We start from the raw sequence: 11,055 nt of genomic DNA, 5'->3' as shown, positions 1-11,055 counted from the left end.
CCATCACTACTCAGTCGACATATCACCGCTAAATCCTAGACTCCTCAAAGTGATGATCAACAAGACCTTTGATACCGGTTACGAGAGCATCACAGAGTTATCTTTGGAGTGTCAAAAGTCCCTCGTATTTAACAATTCACGTATTCATCTTCGCGGAGTTGGCCCTTCTAGGCATAGTTTCGACTGGTATTCAAAATGTCTACACAGTGCGGAGACTATCGCTGGTTCAGGCTCAACCACCGCCAATCGCCATCGCATAACGGGCCATCCTGCACCTGCGGCTGACCGTTGACCACTATCCATGCTGCCTGAGGCTAATGAACGATGTATCAGAACATGGTTCAAAGGTCGATCCTTCTACATTACGCGTTCGACAACTGCGAGGGGTAAACAGTAATACAGGGTATATAGATACTGTTCGGTCCCTTTGAAAGGAAAAGTACCTCTTTCTCCCCGCACATGCTGTACTTCCATCACCTGTAGACAGATTTCAGGGTACGAACCCTGCAAAATCAAGGCCTTATCGCTGCCCGTCTTTCTTCCTTGACCCTAACCGTCTCACCTTTGTCCCACCATGAACCGCAATAACAACAATTACTACGATGGTCCTCCTCAAGGAGGCTATGACCAACCTATGAATCCACAAGTCAACGTATACGTCGATGGCAACAACGGCCGGGGTTACAATCCTGGATACGGGCCTGGATATGGGCCAGGTTATGGTCCCACCATGGGCATGAGAGGTATGAGAGGCGTGGTATGCAACATGTGTGGTCATCGTCGGTGTCGGTGCAACAGCTTTGGTGGAGGTCTTGGTGGAGGTCTTGGTGGAGGCTTCGGTAGGGGCTTCGGTGGTCCCGGAATGTATGGTGGCAGGCGACAGGGCCTTTTGGGCACCCTTGTTGGCGGCGCCATGGGCATGTATAGTGACCGAGCCGATCGAAAGCATGAAGAACGTCAGATGGCAGCGCAGAGACGGATGGAGGAAGATATGCGGCATGACTCTCGTGAGCGGGGATTGGACCCTGGCAATATGCAATACCAGAATCAGGGACAAAATCGGTCAAGGAGTGCAATGCGTGACGAGGAACGAAATAGGGAAAGGCAAAGCCCATTCAGGCGCCAAAGCATGGATGCTGCGAGAGGGCATAGTGAGGATGAATCTGAAGGGGAGGCTCGTGAACACCCACGGGATCAAAAGCGTGGGAGAAGCAGGGACGATGGCAGGGATAGCAGGAGAGCTGAGCAATGGGATGAAGAGTTGCCAAGTTATCAGAGTGCAACGAGAAGGTAGACCAATTGTGGGAGTATCAGGTATACCCTATTGAGTCTTCTGAGAATGGTTTGATTTTTTCTTTTGCGAGTCTTTTTGTCATGGCAGACATAGACGTACATCTGGTAGCTCGTCTGTTCTCGTCCTGCACTGGTAATGCCACTTTTGTATAACAAAGCAATGCTCGCTCATGACAGGGTATGCTCTTCGAGGCCATACGAATCACTGACCACCTCCCACTGCGCCAACGCTTCAGTATTGTGCGCTCGTCGAGCCTTCATTCTTCTCGACTAGATCACCCACACCTAGTTGACGACCAATCTTGACCTTGACCATTTTCTCCTTCTTCCCCCCCTCACCGTTCACAGCCTCTCCATCCTCGCCTTTCTTCCCTAAGGAGCCGACGCCGTCGCCCTCATCTTCATCCTCTTCAGGGACGTCCTTGATCTGCATACTCCGCAGATCCATCCTCATTGCATATGCATCCTCTCCGTCGGCGTAGTATTTGCTCTCGATCTTGTCCACTTGGAAACCCAGTGTATCTCTGTACAAATGTAGAGCGGCCGAATTCGACATTCTCACATGCAGACTGACATAGTTGGCGTTGAAAACCTCTGCCATGGCTCTTTGACTCATTCTCATCAATCTTTCTGCGATGCCGAGCCGTCTATGTGTCCGCATCACCGACAAACTCGTAATATGGCCATGCTGAACGCCGTCGGGCGGGTCTTCCTCCATCTTTGCTAACACATAGCCCACAACTTTTGGATATGCCGATGGTTTACCGCCCGGCCCGCGAACGACGGCGACGAAGGAGAGTTGAGGCCATGTCAAGGCGTGGTAGAGGTAGTATTTAAGGAAGTAGTTCTCTGGAAGGTTGCTTAGGTTGCATTGCTGTATTGACGGAAGCAGTGAGATGTGTGAAGGATATGAGGAGACTGGGACGATGTCGACCATCTTGTCGGTCTTCTTTCCACTTGAGGCGCAGAATATACTGTTGTTTCGTCGTGGTAAGAATGGTAGATGGGCATGAGGAAGAAGTTTGATCGAAGATACTGCTCGGCAAAACTGCGGCTTAGTGACCGCCAACTCACCCCGATGTTGATATTAAATTCGTATTCTGCGTGTGCACTTCTAGATTCAATATATTGTCTGGTACTATATTTTCCAGCAAAGTCTTCCTGGGACAGAGGTCTATGCTATCGACATCTTCATGCCACCGTTTGCACAAATAACACTACCAGTTGTCCAACCACTTTCCTGGGAACAAAGCATGCCAATCACGCCTGCGATTTCGTCGGTGAATCCAGGTCTCTTCCCACCCATTCCCTTCATAACAATATTGTCATACTCCTCGGGATTTCCACCTGCTCGGCTCTGAACGGCAGCATCGCCACCCTTGTAGTTCATCAAAGGAGCTTGGTCCACATATTGCTGATTGATCTTCCAGAATTTCTCCCCTGCTTGACTATACATGTCTCCCCAGACCGGACCCGGGTTGATGGCGTTGACAGTACAGTTCTCAGCCAACTCGCGAGCCCATACTCTTGTCATTGCTTCAAGCGCCGCCTTTGTTCCTGCGTATATCGATTGTGACTCGCATCCAAGAGGCGCCGACACGCTCGAGACGTTCACAATGCGACCCGTGCGATCCTTGGGCAGATATGGCTGACAGGCCTGGACGAGCAGCAAAGGAGCAAGGACGTTCACATTGTACTGCTTGTGGAATTGGGTCTCTTCGATCGGCCCCAGTTCGGGGTCGTTCAACAGCTTATTCCCGGCGATTCCTGCGTTGTTGATAACGATGTCGATCTGGAAAGCTCCACTACGAGGATGAGAGAAATGGTTTTTGGCCGTTGATACAATATGAGGAGCTGCTCGGCTAGGTTCTGACAGGTCTGCCTGGACCGAAGTGCAGATGATACCATACTCGTTGCTGAGCTCCTCACATAGGGCTTTGGTAGGTTCGGTGGATGAGTCGGAGGTGTAGACAAGTAGCAGCGAGCAACCTTTTGCGGCCAAGTTGCGAGCTACAGCGGCTCCAATACCTATATAACGTCAGGAATCGATTCTCGTTCTTCAGCTTCGGGCGCAGTCACCTCTCGATCCTCCTGTGACAATACCAAACTTGCCCTCGTGTGGTCTGTAGACCACATCTTTTGGCATATTTGTAGACGAGAACGTTCGCCTGGTAGGAGTTCGAGTGGCCATTTTTATAAATGTTTGATTTGAACAGGTAAGTAGCCGAGACTTTATATGTTCGTCGTTGCGGACTTTGTAGTACAGACGACTTGGTGGGATGTTCAGTGGAGAGCGAGCGACGCGGGGAGGAATTTGGTCGCGGTGTCCATCGAAAACGGACGCAGATGGCCCGAAGTCCACGTCTTCGAGTAGAACAAACTGAACTATTCAGCAGTCCATCCTCCTGACCAGCTAATTACTGCCGATTGTACTCCGTACTGCCGTCCTCGATCCGCTTTGCTCATCACCAGCGCATGGCCGTTCATGGACTTTCTCAAATCCGCAGTCGCCTCTGCCATCGCAAAGTCCAGTTCCTTCCCAGTCACCATCGGAGACAGAATTGACGCGGGAGAATCGATATGGAGCGTACATAACGCTGTCAAGAAGGTATCAAAGGCCCAACGCAAGATGGACAGTTGCTAAATATCATCTAGGATGACAACACTCCCTGCTCCCTTTTCACCTTTGATATCAACAAAGACAAAGCACGATTACCCTTAGCGAAGAATGCAGCCCGGAAATTGCGAACACTGCGACACCCCGGGGTCATAAGAGTCATAGATGTGGTCGAGAATGAAACGAACATCTACATAATCACAGAAAAGGTTACACCGCTGAGCTGGCACATAAAGCGCAAGAGTCTGAGCGAGGAGACCATAAAATGGGGGCTGTACAGCATTTCTTCTACCCTGAAGTTTATCAACAGTGACGCTTCATCCGTTCACGGCGCCGTTCGTGTCTCTTCGGTATACACCAGCGAAAGCGGAGAGTGGAAACTTGGCGGCTTTGAGTTATTGAGTTCCATGAACGAGGACGATGCCATCATCTATACATATGGCAGTCTGCTACCAGATTCTAATCGATATGCACCTCCTGAAGTGGCCAACGGCGGCTGGTCCACCATCAAAAAGAACCCTCTTGGAGCGCCGGACGCCTATGGCTTGGGTATCTTGGTATTTGAAGCTTTCAATGGCAGTTTCATGGGCAATGATCAACTCGGCCAACCCAGAAGCATTCCTGCCAACATGGTTCAAAGTTATCGAAGGCTTGTCAATGCAAATCCCAAGCTAAGGCTCGTTGCAAGCCATTTCGTCGACCAGGGAAAGAAAACTGGAGGCTTTTTCGAGACCCCTCTCATCCACATCACGGAAGGGGCTGACAGCCTAGGGTTGAAGAGCGAAGAAGAAAGGGACCAATTCCTGGCGTGAGTATTGACAGTACCTTGACCTTTCAATTTGACTGACTGTCGCAGCGAACTTGACGAGCTTACAGATGACTTCCCGGAAGACTTTTTCAAGATGAAGATTCTGCCCGAGCTGCTGAAATCGGTCGAATTCGGTGGTGGAGGACCAGGAGTATTTGGTGCAATCATGAAAATTGGACTGAAAATGTCGGATGACGAGTTCGAATCCAGACTCGGGCCTGTCATTATTCGCCTCTTCAACAGTCCCGATCGTGCCATGAGGGTGTGTCTACTGGATAACCTACCTCTGATGATCGACAGAATATCACAGAAAGATATCAATGGCAAGATTTGGCCTGCCATAACAACTGGATTCACCGACACTGCACCTATTGTCAGGGAGCAAACAGTCAAAGGCGTTCTGTCAGTCATATCGAAATTGTCTGACCGCATCATCAATGGGGAGCTCTTGCGATTTTTAGCCAAAACTGCAAATGATGAACAGCCTGGTATCCGTACAAACACCACAATCTGTCTCGGCAAGATCGCGAGGAATCTTGGGGGAAGTTCCAGGTCCAAAGTGCTCATTGCTGCCTTTACACGAGCTCTGAGAGACCCTTTTGTACATGCGAGAAATGCTGCCCTGATGGCGCTGAATGCAACAATCGATGTTTTCACCGACGATGATTGTGCTACAAAGATCCTTCCGGTCATCTGTACGATGCTTGTGGACAAGGAGAAACTGGTTCGGGATCAAGCGAACAAGGCACTCGACATTTACCTCCATCGGGTACGAAAATTTGCTTCTACAATGCCAGACAGCGTCCTGCCGCCCGGAGGAGCTGCTGCCACAGCAGCGCCCTCGGCCCCTGCGAGGATGGGAAACCAAAATGATACTGGTTGGGCAGGATGGGCGATATCTTCATTCACGAACAAGCTAGCTGGTGCGCGAGGAGAAATGGCTCCCACAGGCACGACAAATGGATCAGCCTTGACACAGACACAGTCGCTACCTGCCTCCGGCCGGGCCACTCCAAGTATAAACGTTGCGCCTGGTAAACCGATCTCTTCACCCAAGCCCCTACAGCCTCACACGGCTAGAAGCTCCACGTCGCAACCACCCGACATGTTTGAGGAAGATGTTATGGATGCTTGGGGCACTATGGACGATGAGGGGGATAGCTTCTTCGATGCGTCCTCTAATCGCGCAGCGAAGCCGTCCAGCCCTGGACCTGCAGCGGCTTTTGATGATGGAGGGGAACCAGATTTCGCAGGATGGCTGGCTGCACAGTCGAAAGCTAAATCTCAAAAGCAATTGCCCAGAGGCCTGAACAAGACGACAGCCAGCGGTGGCACTCTGGGTGTTCGACCATCAGGGCCTCCAAGAAGTGTATCGGCAGGAGTCGCCGCCACCTCCAAACGGCCAGCAGCCGCCGCTGTTGTGAAAAAGGAGGTAATCAAGGAGGTCCCTAAACCGAAGGAACCGGATGTGAACGATGAGGACTGGGGTGCTGATTGGGAATGACCATAGTCCTTTTCAAAGACAACGACAAGAAAACGTCTGCTGCATATTAGCGTTGGGTGTCCAATCAGAAGGGAGCGCATATGAGCATGTTAGACACGAGCAAGGCGTTGGGAGTAGTTCTGATTGTATGTACAACGTTCGATTGTTCTTTATATACGGTCACAACATCATGGCAACATCATGCGTTCGTTGGATGTCTGAATTTCTCTTATATCCAAAAGTTTCAGTTTATCATGCCTTTCTCGCCCCATTCTTCTACCATCTCCGGTAGTCTACACTTACACACCTTGCAGTCAGTCCTCACGCATTTGTTGTCGACAAATAACATGGCACGTCCTGAATCTCCGGACGACGGCAGTTTCAGCAAGGTGCTTTCACAATTGGAACGATTTCATGTCACCCCGGAAGATCGACAGAGAGTTCTCAACCAAGTATTGACGGTCCCCCTCGTCGCCCTCTCTCGCCCTCCTCCCCTTTCGGGAGTAGTAAAGGAGGAGCATCGGGAACCACGATCGGTCCAGGCGGGTAGGGGTCAGTCTGACAGAGTAGTGTTGCCTACACAACTCTCGACCTACGTTAACCCACCCGGACATCAACGACGCTCCCACAACGCCCTGGGAGAACCGAACCCTTTCCGGGCAGATCAAGAATGGGAATGTTGGGCCCTCAGGAGGATCATCCAGGAAGAATTGGGTTTGAGTAATGAGAGGATAGAGTTCATCTTGGAAAAACACAAAGAGGACGCAATGGAAAGATGGGGGAGGTGAATGAACCTCTCAGGGATCATATGACGAGAGTCGGTTGGAGTTCGTAGTCTACCTGGCTAGGTAGGGAGTACAAAGAAAAAGGGACTGACATGTCGGGGGGAAAAAAGGAGCCAATGTTGGTCGGTTGCCCCCTTTTGCGATATTATGTCATGGGTACTCTATCGGTGGACAGACAGTGTCAAGGTTTTGTTGTGCTGCAACGAGAGCAGATGTACTGAAATGATACCTGACATTGACATATCGAAAATCATACGTTTACCTACGGCCGACACCAGTGGTGGGTGTTTGGTTTTGAGAATGCAGTAGCCACAGAAGCTAGAGCAGCGGTATCGGTGGCACCATTCTCGAAAAACCAAACCGACCTTGGTTTTTGTTTTGGCCTTTTTGAGCTCATGAATTCCGTTATTGTCATTCAACTCTCACTCGATCCTTCCGTCCTGAACCATCTCCCTCATGACCTCTATCGTCTTCTCCACGGCCGTCTGGGCCATCTTCCACTCTTTGTTCCGGGCGGCCTCGAGGCCCGCGTCGTCGCCCTCGAGCTCGCGGTGGAGCCACTCGAACGTGTAGGTCATGAACAGGTTCCCCGTGGCGTCCTGGTTGATGACGTTCTGCACCTTGCTGCCGTCGGGCTGGTGGAACTCGACCTTCATCGGTTCGAAGGCGATCACCTTCTCCTGCACGCGCCGGTTGCCGTCGCGGAACACGACCTCGCGGACCGTCACCGGCAGGCCGTGTTCGTTTGTGGTCTCGGAGATGACGTCGGTCGAGATGATGGCCGCGCCGACAAAGGCCTCGGCCGCCCGGATCTTCTTCAAGAGCCCCTGCCAGATCTGGGCGTACGTGAGCACCGGGCTGGCCCCGGCAGGGTTGATGGGCGCAGTAAAAGCGACGTAGTTTGCCGGAGCCGGTTTGGAGGGGTTTCCGCTCATGATGACGATGCACTTGTTACTTGGTAGATACAACGGGCTCTTCTCGAAAGAGAAAGTCTGTATCTAGAAGTCTGGAGAGTCTGTTTGTGTTCCGAACTTGTAAGCTCGTAGAACTTGTGGGCGGTCAAAGTCTTCTTGGAAAGTCGTGCGAGTAGAAGTAGAGAAAGCTGGTGCAAGGGTCGCTGTTGTACCCGTTAGGTCAACATAAATACTCCGTGATGTGGTGGCATGAGCTGGAGGGTTGTCTACGGACTATTTTGGTAGTTAATAAGCGTCGGCGTCGGATTGCACGAGGCCGACAAGTCTTTATCGATAAGATACCGAGTACGAGCACGATTACCAATGTCAGCCTCGTCAAAAAAAATCACGTGAGAAGGCAAAGGCACTCTTGCGAACAACTTTTCGGAGGGACGATAGAAACAAAACCACAATTCTAGCTAGGAGTATACACACGAAGAAACAATAGGATACAGTTAGGTGAAGCCCCTCCTGGTAGAAGGGTAATTATTGGTGAATAAACACCACCCCTCGACAAGCTAGGCAAATAGGTTTACTCACACCCACTAAAGTTATCCAACTAGCGAAGCATTAGTGAGCCGTATCTTGATATACCAGACAGGTCAAATTATGCCACCAAATCAAGCACACAGATTTCATCTTCTTCGATGGTGTAGTGGGTTCGTAGAATTCGTTCTTCTGTCGTTTGTGTCAGATCCTAACCGTGCATGTAGTAACATCTCGGCTTGTCACGCCGAAGCCCGGGGTGTAGGTTTTCTCCTCCTGCTTTCAACTCCAGACATTGGACTAATCAGTACTCCAGTCAATTCCCCGTCGAAGAGACTCGATTCTTTTTTTGGTTGTTTCTTTCTTCACAGAATCCGGTCTCCCTCTTTTTGTGCAGTGTGCGTGTAAAATACACTGTGGGCCTAGCTTTTAAGGCGGGGCTTCAATTAGTTTTTTTAACATAGTTGGATGGATCCATCCAAAGATGAAGGTGCATCAGGAAGATCGATGCATTTCATAATCAGGATACGTTGGACTGCCGATGCCGATGCATTATTCCAGTACCGAGTAGAGAAAGTCTTCACCACCCACTCACCTCGTCCTCGCCCTCCGGGGTGGTTTTCTGAAGCCTTTTCGCAACCCCGTTGGCAGTCTGCCAGACACGCAGGAGATTACCGCCAGCCACTTTACCAGCATCCTTATCACTGACACCCATCTTCAACAGTTCGGCAATTAGGTTGGGGTACTTGTCCACTCCATCCAGGCCTTCTGGAGTGAGCTCTCCCATACCATCAAAATCACTGCCGAGTCCGACATAGTCATAACCGATCTTGTCACCAACGTAGACAATGTGTCTAGCGACCTGGTGCAATGTGTTGTTCTTTTCGTAAAATTCCGGAATTACACTCGAATTTGGTGGGGGTAGGCATGAGATGAAACCGGGTGAGAAATTGATCATCACCAGGCTCTCAGTCTCTTTCACCAGATCCAGGATATCATCGTGGACGTTTCGCGGATGAGGGCACAAGGCAAATGCTGACGAATGAGAGAAAATAACGGGAGCTGCGGAGGTCTTGTTGCTCAGCACGGCTTTCTGAGTCCAATATGACGTGTGGGAAATGTCTACCAGCATGCCGAGACGGTTCATTTCGTGAACAACCTGTCTACCAGCAGGTGTCAATCCGCCGCGGTGGTATGGAGCAACCTTCGTCTCCCGCTTTGAAGTGATGAGCGCAGCGTCTGCGAATGCGTTATGACAATTCCATGTAAGTGTTGCTGCACGGACACCCAAGGCATAGTACAGCCGGAGTGTCGACAGAGGAGCAGACTGGGGGACTTGATGTAGTCCTTCAATACTTATTGGCGAAATCAGGGATTTTGTGGCATGGAAGTTGTTCAGAGCCACTGAGAGAGGGAGTGTCGCAGACGTGAAGTTGTCGGGGTACTCATCCTGGATTCGTCGGACGAGGTCGATTTGCGACAGAGTATGTGCAACAGCCGTGGCATATGTCTCGTCCGAGAAATCAACACTGGCATCGTCTGGACAACCAACAAAGGCGCTCCAAAACGAACCTCCTACTTGACCTGCTTGCAGTCTCGGTAAATCAACATTCATCTCCATTCCCCCGTTCTCGAATTTGTCTTTGAATTCTTTGGTATGTAATTTATTTTGATATGCAAATCGGATAAAGATGGCCAGGTCATTGTGGCCATCTATGAGAGGAGTATGACTGAGGATATTAGACACTCTGTCCGCGATCGTCTGAGGAGGCTTCGTGGGTAGTGGTAACGGTTTCTTCTCGTCCCCGAATTTCGGTCTGAGCACGGCGAGTACTACCATGAAGAAGACAATCATCATGAAGAGGAGTCCAATTCCCTCCGAGGCAGAGCGGGCAGCTCTCGTCGTGACCGACCGTGCGTCATCTTGTTCATCACCATCATCTGGCCATCTCTTCACTTCTGGTTCGTGCTCTTGAGCTTGTATTCCGGCGTAGCCATGATACCTCGAAAAGCCATGTCCTTGGATTTCTGGGGCAGGCTCATTATGAGGAAGAAGAGGATCGATTTCAGTGGTGGAAGCCATTGTGCCTTAGATTTGAGGATAAATATACAGATACGAGTAGTGCAAAGGATAGTTGCGTAACACATATGACGGGTTCCCGGTGATATTACCGGTCCTCCTGTGATGCCAACTACCTTATCGAAGGCGATACCGCAGGTAGATGGTCAACTGCGCACTCAAGATGGAGGTTGGAAAGCGGCTTATCGATAGCACGGGAACAGAGCAATTGGGTGGATCCGACAACTTACACCACGGTACGGATATGCGGTCCGGGAAGTGCCAGGGAACACGAAGGGAAGACGTTGAAGTCGGCGATCTTTTCTTGGGGAAGACCAGTGTCGGATTCTGTCTGGATATTTCGTCTTTGTGGTCATCTTAATAAACTCATCAATAAACCCCCCAAAGCGAGCAATTGTACTCCGTAGGTGCGGAAATGTTGTAGCGATTTGGGTTGGAGCCCCTGAATCTTCCAGAACGGAGAGTCGTAAACACAACATTGACCAGCCAACAAATCAATGGTTTTCACAGCGAGCCGAAGCGACCATGAAGTCTGATTGAAGCTGGCAGA

General features: G+C 50.5%; 7 protein-coding genes across 7 annotated transcripts; 3 read left to right on the top strand and 4 right to left on the bottom strand.

Moving 5' to 3' along the window:
• Window positions 1-463: 463 nt before the first annotated feature.
• On the top strand, window positions 464-1,337 carry PV06_06005 (uncharacterized protein). Its single transcript, XM_016407068.1, has one exon. The coding sequence runs from the start codon at window positions 575-577 to the stop codon at window positions 1,292-1,294; it is 720 nt and encodes a 239-aa protein (XP_016262672.1). The 5' UTR covers window positions 464-574; the 3' UTR covers window positions 1,295-1,337.
• On the bottom strand, window positions 1,268-2,281 carry PV06_06004 (uncharacterized protein). Its single transcript, XM_016407067.1, has one exon. The coding sequence runs from the start codon at window positions 2,228-2,230 to the stop codon at window positions 1,526-1,528; it is 705 nt and encodes a 234-aa protein (XP_016262671.1). The 5' UTR covers window positions 2,231-2,281; the 3' UTR covers window positions 1,268-1,525.
• A 145-nt stretch (window positions 2,282-2,426) lies between these two features.
• PV06_06003 (uncharacterized protein) lies at window positions 2,427-3,554 on the bottom strand. The gene is made up of 2 exons (XM_016407066.1): window positions 3,373-3,554; window positions 2,427-3,321 (listed from the first exon to the last, which is right to left on the bottom strand). The coding sequence occupies exons 1-2, from the start codon at window positions 3,482-3,484 to the stop codon at window positions 2,468-2,470; spliced, it is 966 nt and encodes a 321-aa protein (XP_016262670.1). The 5' UTR covers window positions 3,485-3,554; the 3' UTR covers window positions 2,427-2,467.
• Window positions 3,555-3,673: 119 nt separating this feature from the next.
• On the top strand, window positions 3,674-6,405 carry PV06_06002 (uncharacterized protein). The gene is made up of 3 exons (XM_016407065.1): window positions 3,674-3,901; window positions 3,949-4,718; window positions 4,767-6,405. The coding sequence occupies exons 1-3, from the start codon at window positions 3,779-3,781 to the stop codon at window positions 6,220-6,222; spliced, it is 2,349 nt and encodes a 782-aa protein (XP_016262669.1). The 5' UTR covers window positions 3,674-3,778; the 3' UTR covers window positions 6,223-6,405.
• A 143-nt stretch (window positions 6,406-6,548) lies between these two features.
• Window positions 6,549-6,989, top strand: PV06_06001 (uncharacterized protein; the record flags this gene model as incomplete). The annotated part of the gene is made up of 1 exon (XM_016407064.1): window positions 6,549-6,989. One exon carries the CDS (start codon window positions 6,549-6,551, stop codon window positions 6,987-6,989), a length of 441 nt encoding a protein of 146 aa, XP_016262668.1.
• Window positions 6,990-7,108: 119 nt separating this feature from the next.
• On the bottom strand, window positions 7,109-8,168 carry PV06_06000 (uncharacterized protein). The gene has a single exon (XM_016407063.1). The coding sequence runs from the start codon at window positions 7,919-7,921 to the stop codon at window positions 7,409-7,411; it is 513 nt and encodes a 170-aa protein (XP_016262667.1). The 5' UTR covers window positions 7,922-8,168; the 3' UTR covers window positions 7,109-7,408.
• Window positions 8,169-8,442: 274 nt separating this feature from the next.
• PV06_05999 (uncharacterized protein) lies at window positions 8,443-10,654 on the bottom strand. The gene has a single exon (XM_016407062.1). The coding sequence runs from the start codon at window positions 10,506-10,508 to the stop codon at window positions 9,006-9,008; it is 1,503 nt and encodes a 500-aa protein (XP_016262666.1). The 5' UTR covers window positions 10,509-10,654; the 3' UTR covers window positions 8,443-9,005.
• Between the last annotated feature and the right edge of the window lie 401 nt (window positions 10,655-11,055).

Source organism: Exophiala oligosperma (genome assembly GCF_000835515.1).
Source record: "Exophiala oligosperma strain CBS 72588 unplaced genomic scaffold supercont1.5, whole genome shotgun sequence".
Taxonomy (NCBI): Eukaryota; Fungi; Ascomycota; class Eurotiomycetes; order Chaetothyriales; family Herpotrichiellaceae; genus Exophiala; species Exophiala oligosperma.
The sequence above is the reverse complement of the archived record's forward strand: the minus strand, read 5'-3'. Positions and strand labels throughout refer to the sequence as shown.

Excerpts from the sequence above, each read along its gene's own strand:
- PV06_06004 (XM_016407067.1), bottom strand. The coding sequence starts at position 2,230 with ATGGTCGACATCGTCCCAGTCTCCTCATATCCTTCACACATCTCACTG.
- PV06_06000 (XM_016407063.1), bottom strand. The coding sequence starts at position 7,921 with ATGAGCGGAAACCCCTCCAAACCGGCTCCGGCAAACTACGTCGCTTTT.
- PV06_05999 (XM_016407062.1), bottom strand. The coding sequence starts at position 10,508 with ATGGCTTCCACCACTGAAATCGATCCTCTTCTTCCTCATAATGAGCCT.
- PV06_06002 (XM_016407065.1), top strand. The coding sequence starts at position 3,779 with ATGGACTTTCTCAAATCCGCAGTCGCCTCTGCCATCGCAAAGTCCAGT. Across the intron at positions 3,902-3,948 it reads TACATAACGCTGTCAAGAAG|GATGACAACACTCCCTGCTC; the intron begins GTATCAAAGGCC and ends AATATCATCTAG. Across the intron at positions 4,719-4,766 it reads GAAAGGGACCAATTCCTGGC|CGAACTTGACGAGCTTACAG; the intron begins GTGAGTATTGAC and ends TGACTGTCGCAG.
- PV06_06003 (XM_016407066.1), bottom strand. The coding sequence starts at position 3,484 with ATGGCCACTCGAACTCCTACCAGGCGAACGTTCTCGTCTACAAATATG. Across the intron at positions 3,322-3,372 it reads TGTCACAGGAGGATCGAGAG|GTATTGGAGCCGCTGTAGCT; the intron begins GTGACTGCGCCC and ends GACGTTATATAG.
- PV06_06005 (XM_016407068.1), top strand. The coding sequence starts at position 575 with ATGAACCGCAATAACAACAATTACTACGATGGTCCTCCTCAAGGAGGC.